Genomic DNA, 17,053 nt, shown 5'->3' with positions numbered 1-17,053 from the left:
AAAATTTTATCACCTTTTTTTTTAAAAAGTGAGCAAATTTTCAAATCACCTTTCACTATTACTATTTGTTTGCTATTTTACATTTATCTTATCTTGAACCATTAAAATATACTAACTAAATAGTTTTTAGTCATTTTCACTTTCATAGACACAGCACACTAGTATAGTATTGTGTTTGGGTTGGAAACATTGAAAGGGGATCTTTGTTTATTTTAACTAAGGCCCTGCCCCTTCCCAGACAACTGTAGTGGCAGACCCAGAGCCAGCACTATCCCCCACTGAAACAATGGGGTTCTTGAAGTACCAAGGTCTGCTCATGCAGTTATCAATACAGAATAAGGGCCTAATGTTTCTTTTTTAAATTCATAAAAACATTTTTATTGATCTTGGGAAATAAATTATTTTTTACAAATACTACATACAGGGTGAAATTTCAACAAGCAAAGAGAGTTCTGGATCCAAAGCAAATCATTCCACAAAGACAAATGAGGTAAGTGCACACAATGAAAAGAGCCAAGTAACAAAATATGCACTAAAACAAACAACTTTGAATTGAAACAAACAAGTTACTTTCTTTACTATGCAGTTTCCCAAATACAGCTAGACGTGAAGGCATTTCGGGTACTGCTTGCAAAACCCAAAGCTGAGAAGCTCCAAAGAGAAGCTGGCAGAGTCTGCGTGCAGACTCACATGATCTAAAACTGAAGCTATCTACGGAAAGACCCAATATAACTGTGAGTCTTTATAACTGGGAGTCTTTTCATTTACTTTAATAGAACTGGATTGGATCTGAGGTCAGCAGCATTAGCTACTTCAAAGCTACTTCTGGAAAGGGAGGTAAGAGAAACAAGAAGTCCTAAAAAGGCAACACTAAATGCTCTGAGAAAACAAAGGTTCTATCTTAGAATATCTTTTTCTCCACCTTTATTAATAACCTGGTCATGGGTGGTTAAAAACGACACAAACACACAAATGTTCAGAAAACACAGTCCCCGTAAAAAAAAAAAAGTTTTCTTGTTATGTGATTGTGAAGATGTACACAAGTAACTGTACAGATAAGGAAGTGTCTCAATCATACAAAAAAGGGGGAAAAAAAAAAAGAAAGGGTAGAAGAAAGGGGACAAAAAAAAGTTACTAATGTAAGCTCTTCATTTCAGCTTTAAACGAAAAGGAGCAGAAGACAATTTCTAACCTGCTTTGTGAATTTCCATATGTAAAAACTAATTTTTTGTGACGTTTTATAGATATTCACAAATTTGGCACAAAGAAAATTTCTAAAAACACCTGGAGCAATGCTGACATCCAACACTGAAAATGTTTTTTCTATTGATGGAGATGAGGTCAAATGAGTTCTACATCCATGACAAAGTGTGCTCACTTGCCCTCTACTTCAAGCAAGCATAAACCTTGATTAGCTCAACTGATGTAAAATCCATCATTGCCCTTATTGACTCCTAGGGTATGTCTACACAGCGAATAAAAAAACCCTGGCTGGTCTGGGTCAGTTGCTTGGGCTCACGGGCTGAAGAGCTGAAAAATCACTGTGTAACATGTTCAGGCTTGAGCTGGAGCCTGAGCTCTGGGAACCTACAAGGGTGGAAGGTCCCAGAGCCTGGGCTCCAGCCTGAGACTGAATGTCTACACTGCAATTTCTAAGCCCTTCAGCCTGACCCCAAGTCAGCTGATCCAGGCCAGCCGCAGCCATGACACAGATCTTTTATCTCTGTGTAGATGTACCCTTAAGGGCCAGCACCAGTGCAGCTACACCAATTTCTGGCACCAATTGCTGAATCAGGGCTATTCCTGAGTCTAGATAAGGCCAAAATGGAGAATCATTTCACTTGTAAGGTGTGTTATGCCTTAAATGACGTTTCCTCCACCCCCAAAGTAAAATGTCAAAGAACCAACATTTCCACAATTCATTTACAGCAGAATACTACTTCCATGTCATTGATGGATTTCTGATTGCACCAAAGATCATGTACAAAGATCATGTACACATTAAACCTCTAAAAAAACCAACCACCACACCCATCAATGGTACCCAGGAAACAGTTTTTAAACTGAATAGGGCCTCCAGAGGGAAGATAATGCCTTAAAGTAGAATTTGCAGTTGAAACCTCACTGGTGCAGAAATACAAAACATGGCATAGATCAAACATTATTCACACTTAACAAGTTATCATTTTCTTGTTTTACAGTCACTCAAACAAATCCAAAGTTGTTGTTAACTACAAAAGCATATAGTAATGTCTAAACAGGTCAGAGTGTTTAAACAAACCCAACATGTGGATAAGCAAAGTAGATTTTTCAACAGAAGCGATCACAAGACGAATGGAAGCTTAACTTTGCACAGTGGAATTACCCCCATAAGATTCTGTAACTTAGTATGATAACTTGTGTCATCATAGTATTCTGGCATTGCTGCAAATAGATACGAATTTACAAACAATTGTTTCTATGGTGTGTTTTGCAGGGAAGTGGGAGCCATTGACGGTCTAAAATATGAAGATATAATTTAGAAATATGACCCAGGGTCAGCATGAGTAGATGGGGTCTGGTAAGACTTGCTTAGTTTAGGAAAATAATAGTTACTACATCCTATTTCAAGATATTAGATGTGGCCTGACCAGTGGTCTAGAATAGTATTTCATGTTGCCATGCAAGAGATCCAAGCCTGAAAGCATCGGTCTTCATTCTGCAGGTGAACTGTGCTTTGACATATCTTAAAATGTAGTAGTGTAGAACTTTGCTCAACCACCCTTCGCTGATCAGCAATCTCCATAATTTGCATATAAAAATAGTGGTCCCTCCCAACTTCCCAATGAAGATTTAAAGAGACACAGACAACATTTTCAAACAGCCATGCTGCCAGTAAATTTTTGTATCCACTAGCGTAACAAGTAACCTTTAAGACTACTGTAACTGAAAAAAAGTAGAAGAAAACACTCTTTCCACACTTCTTTTCTTTTTCTTTGTGCATTTATTTAACACCGTTTACACATAATTTCAGTCTATCTGTATAGTCAGTCTTACTACATGACATCCTGAAACTCTGTTCTTATTGTGGTCATCACTGATTATCACTGCAAAAGGTTCCCCCCCTTCCCCCCACCTCCGCTCTCCTGCTGGTAATAGCTCACCTGAAGTGATCACTCTCGTTACAGTGTGTATGGTAACACCCATTGTTTCATGTTCTCTATGTATATAAATCTCCCCACTGTATTTTCCACTGAATGCATCCGATGAAGTGAGCTGTAGCTCACGAAAGCTTATGCTCAAATAAATTTGTTAGTCTCTAAGGTGCCACAAGTACTCCTTTTCTTTTTGCAAATACAGACTAACACGGCTGCTACTCTGACACCAGGAATTTCCTGTGCATCAGTAGGATCCCAAAACACTTTATGGGAAAGATCTCCTGACCTGTGCCCTTTTGACTGAGAATCCCAAGCAGGAGAGACTCCATTGCTTCACCAGCTCTTTAGAGTCTGAGGACCTCTTTGGGAATATCATATAGATCATCCCAAACAACAGTCTTCAACCACTTGGGTTGTAGTGAAGTGAGATTAAGAATATAAAAAGATAAAATTAAAACAAAAAAGATTATATGCATAACATCTCTCTTCTTATACTTGGCAAGAGTTGTCCAATTCACATTGTTACACTGAAGGAGCAATGACTGACATTTAAAAGACAATCTTTCTGGTCAACTTGTCCTTTTCTCGCCATCCCTGTTCCCTGTGAGACAGCCTTTTCTTGAAGGCAGTGGTCATCCTTCTTCCCCTCTTCCTTGACTTAAAGCACTGCAATATTCTTCACATTTCTTTTTTATATCCTTGCTTTACTATACCAGTCTCTCCACTGAGGAGAATATTAGTCTGTCTCATGTTTCCTTATGTCATTCACCAGTGTAAGCACTGGACTGAATTACTGTTTTTCTGTACACCTTTCATAAATTAAGAGTTCCCTTGAAGGCTGGTTCTCAAATCCGCTTTTCATATTACTCAAGTAAGTATTCGGCATTTCAAGGGCTTGGCTGTCTTTTGCTCTCACCAAATGATCATGCTTAGGCAAGTCAGTGGTCTTGGCTGGAGGTGTCTACCTGAATCCCCCTTGCTGTCTGGCTTGTAAATGAGTTTAAACAGAAAGTTCATGTAATCCTTCTAGTTCTCTTGATAACTCTACACTGTTTGAAGTATGGATTACTGACTAATACTGACACAGGTCTTTCACACAGCATCAGGAAAAAAATTTAAAATAGTGTAAACAGAACTCTCAGAGTAGTGTTATTTATGTTATAATTTGAAATACATCTGAGGGTCACCCCGTCCCAAAACCACCAAACAAGATATAGTAATAGTCCGTTACAGTGGTGGTATAATTTACTTACCAGGTGAGACCTGGGGGGAGAGAGAGATGTTACATTGTGATAAAAGGTTATTTAATAGTAACCAAAATAATACAACTGGTTGTCAGAAAACAAACAAACCAATAACATGAATTTTATTTAAACCGAAACAAACAGAATTAGATTCCACCTACGTACAATAACATTAAATAGATGAAGGATATATATAATAAAAAAAAACTTAGAATAATTTGAACATACACACACACACACTATAACTTACTACTAAGTTCACCTAACTAAATATAACCCTCTAAATAAAGAAATATATCTATATCTATCTCTGTAAGCAAAGGCTATTATCTTATAGGTTGTTTATTATTATTAATTATTATTATTTTAGTTTAAGGTCCCCCTTTTCCCAAATATCTTTCCCAATATCTAATGCCCAAGCCAGTTTTTGAGCCTCCGGCACTTCTTGTGACTTCCTGAAGAGATGGACTTGACTCCACTGATGTTGCCTACAGGGGTGCACATTAGACCAGATCCACAGGATCTGAAGGACCTTTGGCTCTCCTGTTCCGGATCTCTGGGACAACATAAATCAAAGATAGGAGACAACTGAAGTAAATGATCAAGAACAAACAGGAACGGATGCTCAAGAACACAACATCAAACATGCACGGACTTAGCCAGCTTTAAACCAAAGAGACGCTCTTCTGCACATCTGGCTGTTCTGCTCAACCTCAGTCTGTCCATCCACTCACTCTCAGTTTCTCTCAGTTCTGGTTTCCTTCCGCCCCTTTGGCTGCCCTCTCGCCCTCACTCTCTTTCTTTCCATTTACTCACAGACTCTCTGTTTCTCTCCATCAAACCCTCTCGGGCTCCCCACTGCCTGCCGCTAGCCCTCTTTTCCACCAACTGTCAGTTCCCCTTCCCCAGAGGGGAGGGGCCACCTCCCCTCCATAGAAAAATGACAGTGCAGTCACCCTGAACACACTCTAAATTATATATCTCCATACAGAGTTGAGTCCCTTTAACACATTAACAACAGGAATATGAGATTGTAAAACCACAAAAATTGGCAGGGTGATTCAGGTGTACTACATAAACCATTTTAACTCAATTTTTAAAAAATTGACGAGATTTCATAAGAATGGCCATACTGGGTCAGACCAATGATCCATCTAGCCTAGTAATCCTGTCTTCCAACAGTGGCCAATTCCAGGTGCTTCAGCAGGAATGAACAGAACAGGGTGACTGAGTGATCCATCCCTGTCGACAAATCCGAGCTTCTGGCAGTTAGAGGCTTAGGAACCCCAGAGCATGGGGCTGCATCCCAGACCATCTTGGCTAATAGCCATTGAGGGACATATCCTCCATTAACTTATCTAATTATTTTTTGAACCATGTCATACTTTCGGCCTTCACAACCTCCTTTGGCAACGAGTTGCACAGGTTGACTGTGCATTGTGTGAGGACATACTTCCTTATGTTTGTTTTAAGCAGGGTGGATTTGATTTAATCAGGAAGACTCGATTTAATCATGGATTTCTACATAAAAGTGCATTCTTGTTGGTTGTTATAAACTTAAAACATATTCCTCACAATGCAGAGATAGATGTAGGTTTCATTTGTAGAAAATACACACTATACATTTTTTAAGTATGTTCCTTTCATCATCTTCAACGCAGCTTCCTCCTGAGAAGGAACACTTCTCATGATGTTGTTTCATTTGAGCAACCAGGCCTTGCATTTCTTTGTTGCACTGTTTGCATTTTGGACGCATGCCTGTCTTACCCACAGGTAGAGGAGCTTCATTAAAATATTCCCAAACTGGGTCTCTTTTACGGCCTGCTGCCATTATAGGTTTTCCCTCCTAGTGAGAGAATGGTATGGTAGATCTCAAATCAATGAAGGCTACACTCAGAAAGACCTCAAGACTTCTGGAATAGGCTGCTCAAACAGTTTCACTTTTGTTTCTACTGCCTGTCCCTCCCATCTCACATTTATCTCTAGACTTCTTCTCCTTGTCCAGATCTATTCCGCCCCCCAATAATCTTCTATTCATTGAACTTTTTGAAACTCTGAACTTTTAGAGAGAGGTAAAGGATTGACTCTGTGTACACAAATTTGCAGAGGGACAATAGGGTTGAGGTCTGTTATTTCTCACCTCTATTTATTTATTTAAAACCATTTTTGCTGTTAACAAGCATGTTATCTCTGGAGACACAAATTCAGAGTTTGAGAACTGCAAAACTAAGCATCTCTGATGGTATCTTCTAAACTGAGCATTGAATCCCATTGGGCAAATAGAAAGATTAATCTAAATAATCTATACAGAAGCCCCTGGAACCCCATAAGATTGGGTCCCTAATCCATGAACTATTGGAACTCATTTACAAAAATTTTCTTAAACATTACATGAATATATTATCTCATACGATAGAATTAGAATTTATAATCCCTATTCCATGATGAGTTATCTTTGAGCTATAATATATCTTAATTAAAACTATTTTTAGATAGGTTTTTTCCTCAAAAAGCATTTTATCAAAAAAAATGATTTAAATAAAAAAAATCTGATTTTTTATCCTCCCTGGTTTTAAGCCTGCTACCTATTAATTTCATTGGGTGACCCCTGGTTCTTGTGTTATGTGATGGCGTAAATAATTTCTCATTCACTTTCTCCACAACATTCATGATTTCATAGCTCTCTATCATATCTTGGCTAGGTTGACTTTTTTCTAAACTGAAGAAACCCACTCTTTTTAATCTCTCGTCATATGGAAAATGTTCCATATCTCTATTCGTTTTTGTTGCCTTCCTCTATACATTTTCCAATTCTAATTTCAAGTTGACAGTGTCCCTTTCATAGCAGAATACCATAGTAAGGTCTCAAGACTTCATTGTGTATTTTCAAAATACCCTACTATAGAACATTTACTTCTTGTCTCCCAGGGAGAACAAATTACTGTTTTATAATGCCCACAAGTGTGCTAGACAATTCACAGAAAACACATAAAAGACCAGGTCTGCCATGGCTCAAGTATTTCACAATCAAAACTAATCTATACATGGCTCGAGCCTCAATTTAACAAAATCAGTTCAGGAGACAATTCAGTTAAAATCAGAACAGCCCCTGGTGTGGCCATTCTTATTCCAGATTGAGTCCCTATTATCAATTTTACTTAGGTTGTTAAGTGTGTGCGGGTACATGTGTAAATATTGGGGGGGGCAAGGGTTTGCTCCAATTTAACTACACTGGTTTTTAATTGATTTCTTTAAAACCAGCACTCAAACTGTATGTCTACAAAAGGCCTAAGGATGTGTTCCTACAAAGTGAATCGTGTAAGCTCCTTTTCACACTCACATAGAGTCCCACATAAGTCTTTGCTGCAGTAATGGACCTCTTAATTCACAATAATTTGCCCACACACTAAGCTATGGAACACCATACTTCATGGTTTGGTATTCTCCATACATATCTGTAATAACAAGTATGATCCTTCCACTGCACTACTGAACCTCTGACACCACATAAGTTACCTAATATTTGGTCCAGCCCTAAAGTAATTCCTGTCCCAAGATACAGAGGCTATGCTAAGTCCCTGTGTATCTATGTTAAGTCTCATTCCCATTAGAAGCCCTGAGGAACTGTCCCAAGTGACTGTCCTGAATGTGCTTACCTCTAGTGGAGAGATGTGAAAAGCATATGGTTTTAAAGGTGGCAAGAACAGTTTGCTGTCGCAGCATAATGTGTATCTTCAAAGAGTGAGAGTCATTTTAGTTTATTATTTTTTAAATCCTCTATTGGGGATTATACCCAGTCCTTGTTTTATTTTATTAGGTCTTTTTCACCTCTGCCTACTAAGGTTTTAAATCCATTGTCTATGTTCATTAATCAAGAATCATGCCAATTTTACTCTGTTACTGCTATGCTAAGGAGGACACCTAAACATTTTAAACTGGGGAATGGGACAGTAACTATATGGAGAAAACTGAGGTGAGTGTGAAGGGGGAAAAAAGACATTTTCCCTTTTAATCAGTCTGAGAGGGTTTCACATTTATTAGACACCTACAAACCAGAGACAGAAGGGTACGTGTACACTGAAATAAAAGACCCATGGCAGAGCTGACTCGAGCTTGCGGGGCTCAGGCTGAGAGGCTATAATTGTTGTGTAGATGTCAGGACTTGGGCTGGAGCCTGGACTTTGGGAGCCTAAGCCCTTGTGGGGTCCAGAGCTCTGGCTCCAGACTGAGCCCAAATGTCTATACAGCTATTTTACAGCCTCGCAGCCCAAGCCCTGTGAGCCTGAGTCAGCTGAACTGGGCCAACCATGGGTGTTTAATTACTCTGTAGATGTACCTTAAGCCTCCTAGCAGGATGTTGCCCCAGGATAATATGGCATTCAGTTCTTTGTATCAGCCTTTTATAGGTGTCTAGTGAAATTTGCAAGCCCCGCTACGAAGAGCATGAAGAGTTTGGTTTGCACTGACTATTTATCTTCAAAGCATCGCCTATTATAAGTCTGTTTGTGGGTGGATACCACAAACAAGGTGAAAGATTTTAGCCCATCTGAAAAACAAATCTGCTGTTCCATTTCATTCTCCTTCCTTAAGCAAAGAACTAGATTGATCATCAAATATGTTCAAAAGTGACCCCAGATTCAAGATTGGGCATCTTTCAAAAATACATGATTTTGCTCAACCGGAAGTTAACGACTTAATGCAGGAATCACTTGGTGAAATCCTATGGCCTGTGTTCTGCAGGAGATCAGATTAGATTACCACATTGGTCCCGGTCACCCTTAAATAAAGTAAACTAGAGCATAGATTTTACCAGGTTTTTTTTTTTTTTAAAAACATGCTCTCTCTCTCTCATTCTCTAATTTATTGCTAATACATAACATGTCCATTTCAACAGACCTTAATTTGCAATCTTTCCTGTCATCAAAATCTACATACTGCGTTCACATTGATCTTTCCAATGCATGAACTGATGAGATACCAAATTACAGGACCTAAAAACATTAGGAGATGATGTCTGCTTGACCAGTGTACCCTACTAAAAAAAGTAGTCTACTGCCTCACCGCTGGCAGTAGTGATTCTGAATCAAATCCAAGAGTCAATATAATCTGAATGTGCAGTGTCACCAAAAAGTTGATTTTAATCAGTGGTGCTGGAGCTAGGGGTCCTGCCACACCCCCTGGCTTTAAGTAGTAATAACAAACACCAATACATGTTTTCCATCAGCAGCACTCCCACTATAAAAATTGTTTCAGCACCCCTGGTTTTAATACTAGAGGTCTTTCTACCTTGTATGTCTCAGCAGAAGGTTTTAAGGAATTGGACAACATTTTTAGAAACTATGATGATAGCTGAACACCACAGTCCAATGTAAAATAATAAATAAAAATAATTTTAAAAATAACCATGGCCACATACCTAGAGTTCTGATTGTTCAACTACGCTGAAATGGTGCTATGTCTGATATGTGAAGGCTATAAGCAGAATTTACTTAAAAAATCAGCAGTATGAATCTTGGAGCCTGACTTATCGACAATGAAGAGTCAAGATGACTAATGCCTCTTCCTGTGAAATCCAGGAGGTTTATATCTCTGTCTCTTCACTCCATTAGCATAACCTAACTGTCCACTACCTCCTTATCCCTACAGAAGAACAGAAACAGAGGATGAAAATCCATGTATCTCCTAAACTGCAATTCTTTAGCTAGCATGTGGAGTAAAACAAAAGCCATCTGATTATAATGAAGTCAGTGTGACATGCTGAGCCAGTGAAAATATATTAGAAGGTAATTGTTCAAGCAAACATACAATGGAGATTATGAATATTAGTCTTAAACAGAGGTGTATCCATATTGGGAAGGAACAAGGTAAGAAGTGGTGGCAGTGTGCATGATAAGGAAACGTCCGCAGTGCTAGATACACCGATGCTATCCCTTCCTCTTCCTGAGTCTTTTCACTTTCAGGTCAGAAAAGGGGCACAGCAGACCAAGTGGGAAAGATGCTGCTGGAAAGGATCCTCAGCGACGGTCACCCCCAGCTCCCTCACTTCCTGGCTGCCCAGCGCTGCAGAGCCGCTGGCGGGCTGGCCAAGGGGCTGCATGAAGGACAATCGCGGCCCCCAGCCAGCCACTGAGATGGGGGGAGCCAGGAGGAAGCGGACAGCCGCGAACAGCACGAACTGTCCGCTCACCCCTTCCCCCCAGACCCCCCTCGGAACCCCCCCCCCCACTCGCCAGGGGCCGCCCCGCCTCCCTCAGCACCCGGCCCCCCTGTTCCAGGGGCCTGCCGCCGCCCTTTTCATTCATTCATTCATTCATTCCCCCGCCCGCCCCGGGCGGACGAGGAGGCGAGTGCCCGCTGCCGGGGCCTCTCTCCCCGCCACCCGCTCCCCGGCCGCAGCGCGCTGGGCAGGTGCGGCCAGCCCGGTCCTTACCTTTGTGTAGAGCTCGGTGGCTGCCATCGCGCTGCCGCCCTCGGCTCCCGGGCGCGGCTCGGCGGCCCGGCGCAGCCGCTCCCTGCCCCGCCCTGCCCCCGGCTGGCGGCCCGGGGTGCGGCGCAGCGCGGGGCCCGCGGCGGCTGTGGAGGGGATGCTCAGAGCGCCGGCCCGGCTCGGCTCGCCATGTTGTTAGTTACCTGTCATGCGGGGATGGGGCGCGGGCTGCTCCGCTCTGTGCATTGTGGGTAGGAGGGATGGGACGGGAGCAGACAGACAGACGGCTGCAGGCTCCACAGGGACGGGGGGCCAAGCCAGGGAGCAGCCAGCTGCGGTAGTGGGGAGAGGGCTGTAGCTTGAGAGGAATAAGCTGCGGTAGAAGGAAGAAGCCGGACATTCAAGCTAAAGGATGAGCAGTGGAAACAAGGAGTAATCTTGCTTTTTCTAATTTTGTCCAGGTCAGGGTCTTCCCCCCTTCCTTTATAGGGGGGAAATTGCCCCTGCCCACTGTGTGTAAAACATGACCACTCTCTTAGATGTCAGTGTGCTCTCTTTCTCTACTTCCCTTCCCATCCATCCGTCAGCTGGGGGGGGGGGGGCGGAAGAGATCAGAACCAGCCCCTCTGACTGCCTAACCACCCGGTTAGAAAGAGGGAGAGACTCCCTCAGTCCAACCTCGCAATCTGGAGAGGATAGGTAGACACCGCTACGACCTAGTGAGTGAAAGAAAAGGAGGTCTTGTGGCACCTTAAAGACTAACAAATTTATTTAAGCACGAGCTTTCGTGAGCTACAGCTCACTTCATTGGATACGTTCAGTGGAAAATACAGTGGGGAGATTTATATACACAGAGAATATGAAAGGATGGGTGTTATCATACACACGATAACGAGAATGATCACTTAAGGTGAGCTATTACCAGCAGGAGGGGAGGGGGGGGGACCTTTTGTAGGGATAATCAAAGTGGGCCATTTCCAGCAGTTGACAAGAACGTCTGAGGAACGGTGGGGGTGGGGAAACAGTTTTACTTTGTGTAATGACCCCATTGGTCAAACTGGACAGTCTCTACATAAAAGAATAAATGGACACAAATCAGACGTCAAGAATTATAACATTCAAAAACCAGTTGGAGAACACTTCAATCTCTTTGGTCACTGGATTACAGACCTAAAAGTTGCAATTCTTCAACAAAAAAAACTTAAAAAACAGACTCCAAGGAGAGACGGCTGAATTGGAATTAATTTGCAAACTGGATACAATTAACTTAGGCTTGAATAGAGACTGGGAGTGGATGGGTCATTACACAAAGTAAAACTATTCCCCCTCCCCCTCCGCACCACCCCACACTGTTCCTCAGATGTTCTTGTCAACTGCTGGAAATGGCCCACCTTGATTATCACTTGATTATGGCCCAGGACCTTTGATCATCATGTGCTACTGATGTTGGAAGGGGGCCAAAAGAAGCTGAGGAATGGGGGAGGGGAATTACCATATTTTATTATGCTAATTCAGCAGGAAGTTGTAGCTGTTTAGCTAAGAGTATAGTCAAAGGAATATATTCAACTCTGTCAATTTTTCTTTTTTGATTAACCATTATCATCAACCAGTTCCTAGGAAACAGGTTGCCATTATCAGCACTGGCATCTCAGGGAGAAGCTATGGATTGAAAGGGCATGAACTACCTTCTTATACCTGCCAATTAATCTTCCAGTTCAAGATTCAGGCTTTTTGGCAGAGAAGTTTACACAGCTGCTTCTCATATCTGTTCTGTGGATAAACAGAAAATGTACTTTAGGACTGTCAAACACCATTCGTAAGCAATAAACCTTACAAGTTAGCTTAAAATTAGACTGAAAAAAAACACGCTGTGATCATTGTCCTTTCCCTCCTAGTATTTCCTATGGGCCTCTTCTTGCCTATTTACCCTATATTCTTCACTGAATTCCTCACTCCCTTGGAGCCTGTGTCTTCCTGACCACATGACAGGAATGACCACTACCCTCTGGTTATTCCTATTCTCTGTCACCATTGCCCACACACTTGTATCCTCTCTCTGATACTTTCATCTTTTGCTCCTTCTGGGTACATGAACTTACTGATCTTTATTTTTTAAAAGGGACCTGAATTTGCTGTCTGTGCACTTGCTCAGGTATACATCTATCTTGTTTCTTTGGGATGATCTGTACGTTAAATGCAATCCAAAATTCTACTTTCAGGAGCTTGATTGAACAGTGGATTATTGTACCAGCCATTCACAGTTGGAGCCCAGGATTCAATTGTAATTACAAATACAAAATATTTGTGTGTACCCAAAAACACACTAGTGGTTGGGCACAATTCCATCTGAACTGGGATTTCAAGATTGTTAAAGATCAGGATTTAGAGGCAGTGACAGTTTTTAGGAACAGCATGCCTGTAATATACCTAGGTGCAGTCAGTCACTTGGTTACTTAGTCAGAATTAACACAACTATGACAGGGTTCTCATATACACTATTTTATACTGGATTTCAAATCAAAGCAGAGACAATGTTGAGAAAGTTATCTTCCAGACATTTAGAATAGGAAAATACTGTAGAAGTAGAATTTTTTTCCAAAGATTAAAAAGAGCATTACCCAGTCATTTAAAGCTCTCTTGTGTATACCCATTTTGTAATCTGGTTCAACTGTTGAAGAGAAATTCTGCTCCAACTTTAGCCCTATATAATTCTCTTTGAGCCATTAGGCCCAGATCCTGGTGTGCAGGGTAGCTTTCTTTGTGCCATACTATAACTTTTGGATTCTTTAGATGGCCACAGGACCACTGCAGGATAGGGGGAGTCATCCAATGGCATTGAATCAATACATGCTGCAGGCATAGGTGGCACGGAATGGCTTGTCTTGTCTACCCCTGCTGATGGACTGGGCCCTTAGAGTCACTGGTAGTTTAACTTGGAACAGCTTCTCGGCTATGTCTACACTACAGACCTTACAGTGGCACAGCTGTACCAGTGCAGCTGTAAGGTCTCCTGTGTAGCTGCTCAATGCTGAAAGGAGAAAGCCCTCCTATCAGCATAATTAAACCACCCCCAATGAGCAGCAGTAGCTATATCAGTGAAAGAGTGTCTTTGTTGCTTCTGCAGAGTTGACTATGTGTTAGTCCAGGCCCACAATGTAACGTAGGTTATGTCCACACCAGCACTTTTGCTGGTAAAACTTCTGTTGGTCAGGGGTGTGAAAACACACACCCCTGCCTTACATAAGTTTCACCGACAAAAATGCTGGTGTGGACATAGCCTACGTTACATTATGGGCCTGGACTGACACATAGTCAACTCTGCAGAAGAAACAAAAAGCAGAGGCTACATCCCTCCCTCTCCTTCCCAAAATATTAAACTCATCATGAATTCCAAGAATCTGTGCTATAGTCTCTAGTTGTGGGAAATAAGCAATGACAGCTTCTGTCTCACTGAGTACCCACATGCCAGTCATAGTTAAAAGCCTCTCTGACTACTAACTAGAGGATGGAGGGGGTTTTACCATAGGAGACAGGCAGTAAGAGACGTGCTTTTATATCTCTCTCTCACTCTTCAGGCAGAGATACCCATAGAATGTGTTGAGCAGTCTGTACTAAGTTTTGGGTTTCTGTGAGCTTTCAGAAAATAGACGTTTAAGCTACATCGTGGAATATCCCAGCCTTTTCAAAGCTTGTCTTGATTCTGCTATGTATGTTCTAATAGGAATTTATCACATTTTTTTATTTTAGGTACTTGGTTTCTATTTAAGCAAAAGTGCTAATAGCTGACAGTACCCCTTTGAGCTTATAGAAATACTATAATTAGTTCTGACCGAATCTTCACAAATCTGCTCCATTCTGAAGTGTTGGACACTATTTTCTTAATGTTCGTTTCTCTCAAATCCAGCTAAAAACAACTATAATGGGAATTCTCTTTCACAATAAAGAAGAGCCTGTATTCTAGACAGGTTAGACTTCTGCCTCCATATCATCAAACTCACTCCACGTCACCAGGATTCTCCACTGGTGGTTATTTCACAAACAGAGGAAGTGTGATGGACATCTTAGGAGTATGGAGTAGAAAGGCACAGTTATGTCTACAGCTGAACAACTACACAGGAGCAAAGTTTTAAAGGAAATACCAGTTATCTTAAGGCTACATAAAGATTTAAAACAGGCCACTAAAGCTTGTTTTTATTTGCTAAGTTATGAAATAGCGATGTATTTAAAAAACCTGGAAATAAAAAACGTTCACAAGACTCAAGTCCTTCATCCAGCTTCTAGAAAATGCATTGCAAGTCTCCATGTCACACTATTTTGCTACTGGAGTTAAAAATAACTCCTGAAAATCTCTGCTTTTAGTTAGGTTGGGACAGAGCCCAAAGCAACGACAGCAACAAAAAATGCTCCATATTCCATTGTAAGCCAGATTCAAATAAAGGAACATACACATTTAAGTTTGGTAGACGTTTGTTTTTTTCAAAATGAATAAACAAATCTCAGTGCATACTGTGAATATGCAACTTTACACAAGGGTGTAGATCAAAACAAAAGTTGTTTCTGGAGTAAGCAACTGAACATATATTTAGTGCTTAGTTTAGCTTTCCGTAGGACGAATCATGCACCTTTCAACATCCAGGGAGAAGGCTCAAGCTGCAGTCAACAGACATCCTTTGCCAAATGAAAGCCTCAGCTGGAAAAAAGCATGGTGGAGCTCTATTTAAATATCAAGTAAAATTGCAGCATGAGTTCACCCTTTTATGGAGTGGATTGTATAGGCTTTTGTACACACAACTTTGTTTTCACATCACTTATGGTCTTGGATGCAAGGCCTCCATTCATATTTGGTCCCACCACCTCCAAGGCTGCAATGCCCATCAGACTTACTGGGTAATCAATACCTTTAGGTATTGAGTAGTTTGCCAAAACTAATACCAGCATTCCTTAACATGATCTTTTCAGCAAAGCTGCAGATGGGGTCGTTGGCACAGATATTTTGGTCTATAGGATCTAAATGAACATAAAAAATGAAGATCAGTACACAGAACTGTCAACTTTGTCCACAGCAATATGGTTGTTTAGGAATTAGGCTAAAATGTTTACATTCACAGGATATGCCATTATTTAGAATTTCAGAGAAATCTGTACTCTGACAGCAGAAGTCTAAGCTCTCTGTTCTCTCTGGTTAACTACTCAAAAGGGCCTGAGGATTGCACTGACTTTCAACTGGACCGAGTCACATCTGTTTCAGCAGGGGGGTGAAATTGCAGTACAGTGGAAGAATTTTAAAATTTTGCTGTAAAATAGTCTTACAACTGGAAAGACTAGCACCCTGCCTTTTGTCACTCTCTTTGACCAGTTCACTGGCACGTCAGAGGTTTCATACCAAAGGCCGCATTTATGCGGCAATGTGATTGGCATGAGATGTCCAGTAGCCCACAAATACAACCATGAAAGGTCAATATTTGCCTTAGTTATCAAGGCACACGATTTGAGTGACTAAATATGAAAATATTCTTGGTTTATGGAGTAAGTGAAAATTGAAGATTGAACATTATATGCCTTTAAAAAGAGGAAGATTGTTTATATTAACAGGTTTTTTTGTTTGTTTTTAGAAAAGGGGTATCAACGAGCCATCAAGAGCAATCTACTACAGCATTAGCAGGCATATAGTAAAACAGATTGATTGAGGAAACAGCTGTCTACTTCTAAATAAAAAAATACTACCTTTCAGTGATGTCAGTTGATTTCTCATGCATGGACGTCAGCCTGCCTTTTGCAAATATTCTGAAAGCCTTCCAAAAGGAAGACACATTAAAACATGGTTTCGGCTTACCGGATTGGTCTTTTCCTATGGTCTTTTCCTATTTAAAGTTACTGGTAAAACTTTGGATATCAAAATTTGGGCGCTAAGGGCCAAGTTTTGAGGTAAGGTTACTATCTATTGCAGTGCTATCTTCTAGATGCAAAGTTAATTCTCACAGAAATCACCTTTGCTCAAAAATGCAAGGCATTGAAACAAGCATTTGTTAAGGAGTTAAAATTTTCAAACAGTAAGTTTTAATTGCCTATGTTAGACAAATAAGCGCTGATATATAAACATGGTTACATTAAAGTAGTTCTGTAGTCCAACATACTAGAAATTGAGGTCCAGTCATACTTTTAGTGATACAGAAGAGCAAGATTTGGGTTCTAGAAATTCCTCATAAAGATTAAGATATGCAATATGGTTTGGAGACCATGGTAAA

At 40.9% G+C, this 17,053-nt stretch overlaps 1 protein-coding gene across 3 annotated transcripts in view; it reads right to left on the bottom strand.

Annotated features, from left to right (window-relative positions):
* The window catches only part of MYO5A (myosin VA), a 214,827-nt gene extending 203,798 nt beyond the window's left edge, over positions 1-11,029 (bottom strand). Inside the window, exon 1 of one of the 3 annotated variants that reach the window (XM_084640740.1) lies at positions 10,812-11,029. In XM_084640740.1, coding sequence (XP_084496866.1) covers positions 10,812-10,838 — 27 coding nt within the window. In that variant the 5' untranslated portion in view covers positions 10,839-11,029. The remainder of the gene's footprint in view (positions 1-10,811) is intronic. The other 2 variants (XM_084640741.1, XM_084640742.1) reach the window with 2 other exon arrangements.
* Positions 11,030-17,053: the final 6,024 nt, after the last annotated feature.

This window comes from Lepidochelys olivacea (assembly GCF_965140295.1).
Source record: "Lepidochelys olivacea isolate rLepOli2 genome assembly, chromosome: 10".
NCBI classification, from domain to species: domain Eukaryota; kingdom Metazoa; phylum Chordata; order Testudines; family Cheloniidae; genus Lepidochelys; species Lepidochelys olivacea.
Note: the sequence above shows the minus strand (reverse complement) of the source record. Positions and strands in the feature narration are given on the sequence as shown.